Raw genomic sequence first — 6458 nt, 5'->3', positions numbered from 1 at the left:
TCATTTTTTGTCAAAATACAGAAAATTATATTTTATTTAGAAAAATTCATTAATAGAACATCCACTCTTGAACTATTCCTTGTTTCTCTTTGAAGAAAAAGGTTAGTTCGACCATCATCCAATTAAAAAAAATTAACAAACATTCAAAAATCGTAATGAAAAAGTACATTTTAAAATATTTAAAAAAAGATGATAAATGAATGTATCTTAGAAAACATTTTTAATGTATTAAAAAACGCTAATGACATTAAATAAAATGATATAATAATAACTTAACAACATATTTTCTTGTTTAAGAAAATAACATACATAATATTTCAAAATGAAACTTGTACTCGTACTGTGAAAATTGAAAATCGTCTCGTACTTTATCTGCTCGCATCACGGTTCGTCGAACGGGAGCAAATTTTCCAGCATTATAACAAAAATTTGTCATATTTAATAGTAAAATTATATTATATTATATATATATATAACGCAACAAGAAGAGCATTTCTTCCTGTTAATAAAAGTTATTTATATTTGTTCAATAATTTGACTGTTCTTGGCAGTGACTAGTTTAAACTAAACACTATTGAATGTAGTGAAACACATATAAAATTATTATGTATAACAAACATCAATTCATTTAATATATTTTAGTTTTCTTATTTTTTAATATATTTATGTATATATAGACATTAAAAATTGCACTGAAATACAAATTATCACAAATCTGATTGTCAGTTGTTTTGTAATACTGTGAAAAGATGTTTATGTATATATACATCTTAATATTAGAAAAATATAAAAAGTGATACTTAATTTTTCTCTTATTACATTTACATTGGTTTTGGACTGGATGTGAGTTTGAGACGATGACGGACCGGTGACGAAGATCGTGACAATTTTGAAGGAGTGTTTAAAATTATACTTGGACTTTGAGATAAATGATATTCTAAAGTAGAGTCTAGTTTAGTGGCTTCGGGTTCCAATAGATAGGGGTCTTGCGAAATACTTCGTAGAGATTGGTCCAGGGCGGAACGCAAAAGCTGAATTTCGGTACCGGTCTGGAGGCTGCTCTGATGAAAGTGTTTCCATCGTTTATGTTCTTGTGCCAATTGCTCTTTCAGCATTGAAATCTTTATAAATTAAATGTATGTATTTTAAAAGATTTTGAAAAATTAATTGACGTTTCAAGTAAATTTACCTGTTGTTCGAGACCAGTAACCTGGTGTCTGTGAGTTTTTTCTCGTGCTTCTAACAATTGCTCTGCTTGTACCTGAGCTATCTGAAGTCTTTCCATCTCATTTCTAATGTCTTGTCTTTGGCTTCGAGATAAATCAACTAATTGTTGAGAATGTTGCTGCCGTACTTCGGCAAGTTCAACCTATTATATATACATTATTATAATTTGAATTTTTATATAATTATATATAATTATCTGAAAGAAAGTATTTTTAAAATTATACTGGATGTCTTAAAAAGAACACATGAATTACAAGGAATATTATATATTTAAGGAAAACAAGTCAACACTTAAGTTTTGTTGATTACTGAAAACCATAACTTTCATTACAAAAAACAGAGGGTGATACTGTTGCTTCAGGTAGAACTTTTGAATGAAGGTATGTAAACAAAAACTGAAATGAAAAAGTCTATGAAGAAAATCACCTCAATATTTCAGCAAAATGAATTTATAGAAAAAATGTTAACATTCAATCATCATTTAATGGTCATATTCATGTCACAGAATAGAACAAAATTTTGGTGACTGAAAAGATTTGTTCTTTTGAATGAGGTTTTTACTAACTGATGGATGGGATTTCTATCTGCTCCCAACAGACAGACAAATAATCTTTATTAGATCCCGACACCAGTAGGCACAATTGGAAATGCTATACAAGATATACATTGAAGACCCATGCTGACACATAAAAGCAGATAACGTATATAAAAAGTAATAAAAAAGTGAAATAATAAACAAAGTTGAATATTTACAGGGCAAGGAAGACACTGATCAACAACAACCAAAAAATGATACATATTAGGAGATGGACGGTGGTACAAACACAATACACCTAAGGTGATAATAGTTCTAGCAAAGCAGAGTCTGATCAGTTCTTGAAGAAAATGAAAGTTGTTTCTTTCGAACACTAAAAGCACCAACTTGCAAGGCTAATCGACCCCACTATCAACAATCAGCTAGTAAAGGGGGCAACAGGCATCCTCAAGCATAGGACAGTGAATGAGGTAGTGGTACACCCCATCACAAAAACAGGCCAACAATCTGTGTTACTATTATGAAATCTGTGTAAGTAGGCGTTGAAATGTCTGCACTCACTTAGAAATTGAGTAAAGTTGTGATGTGGGTGAATCTGCTGACATTTGGGAGGAGTTGCCTAGTAATATGAGTCTCTCCTTGCCAGAGGGCAAGGAATTCCAGTCATTTTGCCAACATTCAGCCATGCTGTTCCATAGCAACCGCTTAATACTGGAGGAAGGAAGCTGATAGTAAGCAAAGATGCCCTCACAATTCTCTGTAGCAGCACAGGCAAGGAAATATGACTTCTTGTTGCCCAGAATGCCTTGATCCATTTGATAAGAAAGATGTTAGAAGACAGGGAGGCAGCAAAGAGGATGTCCCTAGCAATAGGGTGGGTGGTGTCCTTATCCTGTACAATCTGCACAGTGGTGGCACAATCTGTGCTGATGTTGATGAGTTTCTCCTTATACTCATTGTTGCAATACTGTACAACCATAAGGACAGTAAAGATTTCCGCCTGGAACACTGAGCACTCTGGATGAAGGCTGAAAGTACCATGATGTGTCTCCATGCCAAAGGAAAAGATGACAAATGCACCAGCTGTACCTTGTGAAGTCTTTGAGCCATCTGTGGAGGCCTCTATGTCAGAAGGCCTATTGACCAGGCCAAGACCACTTTTAAATGCAGGATGGGGAGATCACTAAAGTGATAGTCACTAAAGTGTGAGGCGTCAAACAAGACACCTAGAAGAGTAGCACTTCTTCCTCTTGAAACATAGAGCCTACCCATGGTGTAGTAGATTTGTTGTAAAATTGGAGGTTTCCCAGAAATAACTGGCAGAGTTGCATTCGAGACTGTCCTGTAACTGCAAGTCAGACAGGATCAATGCTTCTGCATAATCTGGAGTAAGAATTAGTGCATGGCGTTGGGCGGTCCTCAGCCTGTGGTTATGGGAGTGGCTTGTGGCTTCACCCCAAACAGCCGAGCTATAATAGATAACCGAGATGAACACATAGTCATAGATGGAGCGGCCGAGCGGCCGAGCGGTCAAGGTGGCAGCCTACCGCTCTGGGGGACCCGGGTTCGAATCCAAACGGGTCGAAAAATCCCCAGGAATTTTTTGGGGGGTGGTCTGTTCGGATATGTCGGGCCCCGTCCCTCACCACCCGGCAGCCCCATTGTGGGCCTGGCCGAACCCATAATGGGCTTGCAAAATGAGGCACTCTTAGTGCCCACAGGGCAGAAAAAAAAAAAAAAAAAAAAAAAAAAAGTCATAGATGGAGTTAATCACTTCATAGCCCAAGCCCCAACTGTTATGAGCAACATGCAGGAGGTTGTTAAAAATTATGTTGGGAGCAGATATAGGACTAATCTAACTGCACAAGAAAAAGTCCAAAGGAGTTATGTGAAGGACCCAGTTTATCAAACACCTGTTACAGATGTGGATACATTAAAAGGCCACATACAAATGCAGTCAGAACTGTCACATAACTGCTGAAATGAGATTGAATAATATCTTGCTAAAAGTAGGACTTTCTGTAATCCATTAGTTCTTTTTCAGATACCCTGTATATTTAAATTTTACATAACTAATATGGAAGACTGCTAGTATTTACTATATGAAAATACTTCTGAATAACAAAAGTTGCTTTTCATGTTTTTTTATAAATAAATGAAAAAATAATTAACTAAAACTAGCCTACATTACTGCTACCAGGCTGTGGGAGCTTTGTTCATCCAAATTATCATTATATACTTATAAAGAATTTAGATAATCAGGAGTTTAATATAGTTTTTTTATTGCTTTAACGTCATCTTATTTCATCAGTGAATGAAATACAAGCATAACAAACACAACAACTGGGATAAAAATATATAAATAAAACTTAAAATTAACAGAATATGTAAAAGTTCACGTCACATCTTTCACCTTTGTGATGGCACACTGGTTGCAGAACACTGGTGTAGAGGGCCATTTTGGATTATCCGTGTTTTCCAGTTTTCTATGCACACCTGTGCATCAATTAGCACGGATAATGGACTATTAGAAATAGAAAATAATAGGTAATAAACACAGAATTTTTTATTCCCAAATGTTTTTGTCTGATACAGTTTGAAACACTTGTTGGAGCAAAGTTTGACATCACATTTGACACAGTAATATATTGTATTTTTCCTATTGCTATTTCATTGAGAAGAACAATATATCAAGCATTAGTAACTAGGATCAATGCTTCTGCATAATCTGGAGTAAGAAAAACTTACTACAGACTTTGCAAAACATTCCAAAGATCCTGGTTACTAATGCTTGATGTAATGTTATTAATGAAACAGCATTCTACTAATCTCCTCTCTGTGGCTGATGCTGAAGGACAAGTGGAAGGAATCCTTGATATTTCCTAAATAATTGCTTTCACCAGGCCAAGAGAGATTTCTTTGCAAAATTAGTCATCACAATCTTGCAACCAGAAAGATTTTTGTAAATAATTCTTGAATTAGGAAATGCCAAATCAATTAAATAAAAGAGCTTCCATCACTTTACCATCTACCAATTTCTGCAAATTTACTTCAAATTCTATTGTACTGCATCTAAAAGATGCAGTATGACAGAATTTGATCTGCCTTGCTGACACCTATCGTGTTATGAAAAGATGAAGCCATCATCTGTTGTGGAATATGTCTCCTATGAGCCTGCATTTTGACCATCTCATTGAAATGTCCATTAGATAAAATGTACACATTACAGCATGGCACCTTTTCTTTTGGCCACCTGCTCTCCCTTCTTCTGTTTAGATACAAAAACAACCTACAGGAGATGTTGTCAGTTGCATCTCACTATACTGATTTCTGCTGTTCACCAGCATCAAAGCAATTTGAATAACTGGGACCTGGAGAACCAGCTATTCAAGAATACACAAATGTCTATGGTCTTTGTAAGGCAACTGTTATGCATCTTTGTGAACCTGTCACTATCCTTGGGTCCTGTGTAAACTTCCAGCAACTGGATATGTACTCAAAGGTAATACCTTGATACCATATGGATACAATTTCCTTTTGATGTACAGTACATGGAGAAGTGAACTTTGCCATGAAACAGGCAGACAGTTATGTCTATTATCAATTCCTTTCTAGGAAAATAGAAAGTCTGAAACTTGGTCAGTTTCTCTGATCCTCTCTATAATCTGTAATAGTGAAGACCTGATTTCCTCTTGGTATTGCAGTTTCCTTGTCAGCAACATATAAGAATGACAAGATGGACTATCACAAGACTGCTTTATTTCTTATATAGTTGATAAAAGAAGACTGGTGGAACACTCATACTCCAAAAGTCTTAAAATTTCGATTTAGGTGAGACAGTTGCATAAAGTATGACAAAAAATGTCTTTAGGTCATCAGTGATCACAAATTTCCAAGTAACTGCAGTTTTTTTCCAGCCTTTGTTGCAGTTGGTACCTGTTTGTTTCCTGAACAATGTTGAAAACAGCATCATCAAGAAACTTTCACAGGGGTAATCTCTGGAATGACAAACACAAGTGGATTTATGTCCAAATCCCAGCCTTCATCTCTGGAAAGATAGTGAAAACTGCAACATCACCTTCATATTTTTCAGTGTAGGATTCTTTGGGGCAAATAATCATATGATGAAGAGATTTCACTCTTCTGCCTTGACATTATTGCATTCATTTTTCAACAGTGATTATAACATAACATGAACTATGTATGATAACATGATAAATAATACAGTCGACCCCCCTATAACGTACGTTCCTATAACGACAATTCCTATAACGTAGCGAAAAAATTGTAGAAACTTTCGTATAACGTACCTCCTATAACGTCGTTTCGCGACAAGATTGATAGAGTCTGGACCAATAGTGGATGAGCAGCCGAACTACTTACCTCCGACCCTGCGCCACGCTACGGAGCGGCTAAATTGAGTTTGCTATCGTCTGTTTAGTATTATATATAAATTATATATAAATTAGGTACTGTACATATAATTATATATTAATTATATATAAATTAGGTACTGTATATATAATTATATATTAACTTAATTTATTGTAACTTTATTATAATTATATATATGCTTTCTGCCGCCTGGCAACACGCTACGGAGATTTTAGGCTAGTAAGTTGAGTTTATTATCGTCTGCACAGTATGTAAATTAGGTACCGTAAGTCTAATACAGCACTAATTTTATACATTTCTT

General features: G+C 35.2%; 1 protein-coding gene across 4 annotated transcripts in view; it reads right to left on the bottom strand.

Annotated features, from left to right (window-relative positions):
* Positions 1-219: 219 nt before the first annotated feature.
* The window catches only part of LOC111620126 (rootletin-like), a 53760-nt gene continuing 47521 nt past the window's right edge, over positions 220-6458 (bottom strand). For 2 of the 4 annotated variants that reach the window (XM_023361985.1, XM_023361988.1), the window contains 2 exons: positions 1190-1369; positions 220-1121 (listed from right to left, as the gene is read on the bottom strand). In XM_023361985.1, coding sequence (XP_023217753.1) covers positions 822-1121; positions 1190-1369 — 480 coding nt within the window. In that variant the 3' untranslated portion in view covers positions 220-821. Of the gene's footprint in view, positions 1122-1189; positions 1370-3508; positions 4287-6458 lie in introns of those variants that run through there. The other 2 variants (XM_023361987.1, XM_023361986.1) reach the window with 2 other exon arrangements.

The sequence above is a fragment of the Centruroides sculpturatus genome, unplaced genomic scaffold (assembly GCF_000671375.1).
Source record: "Centruroides sculpturatus isolate CEXI.00-Female unplaced genomic scaffold, Cexi_2.0 scaffold109, whole genome shotgun sequence".
Taxonomy (NCBI): Eukaryota; Metazoa; Arthropoda; class Arachnida; order Scorpiones; family Buthidae; genus Centruroides; species Centruroides sculpturatus.
Note: the sequence above shows the minus strand (reverse complement) of the source record. Positions and strands in the feature narration are given on the sequence as shown.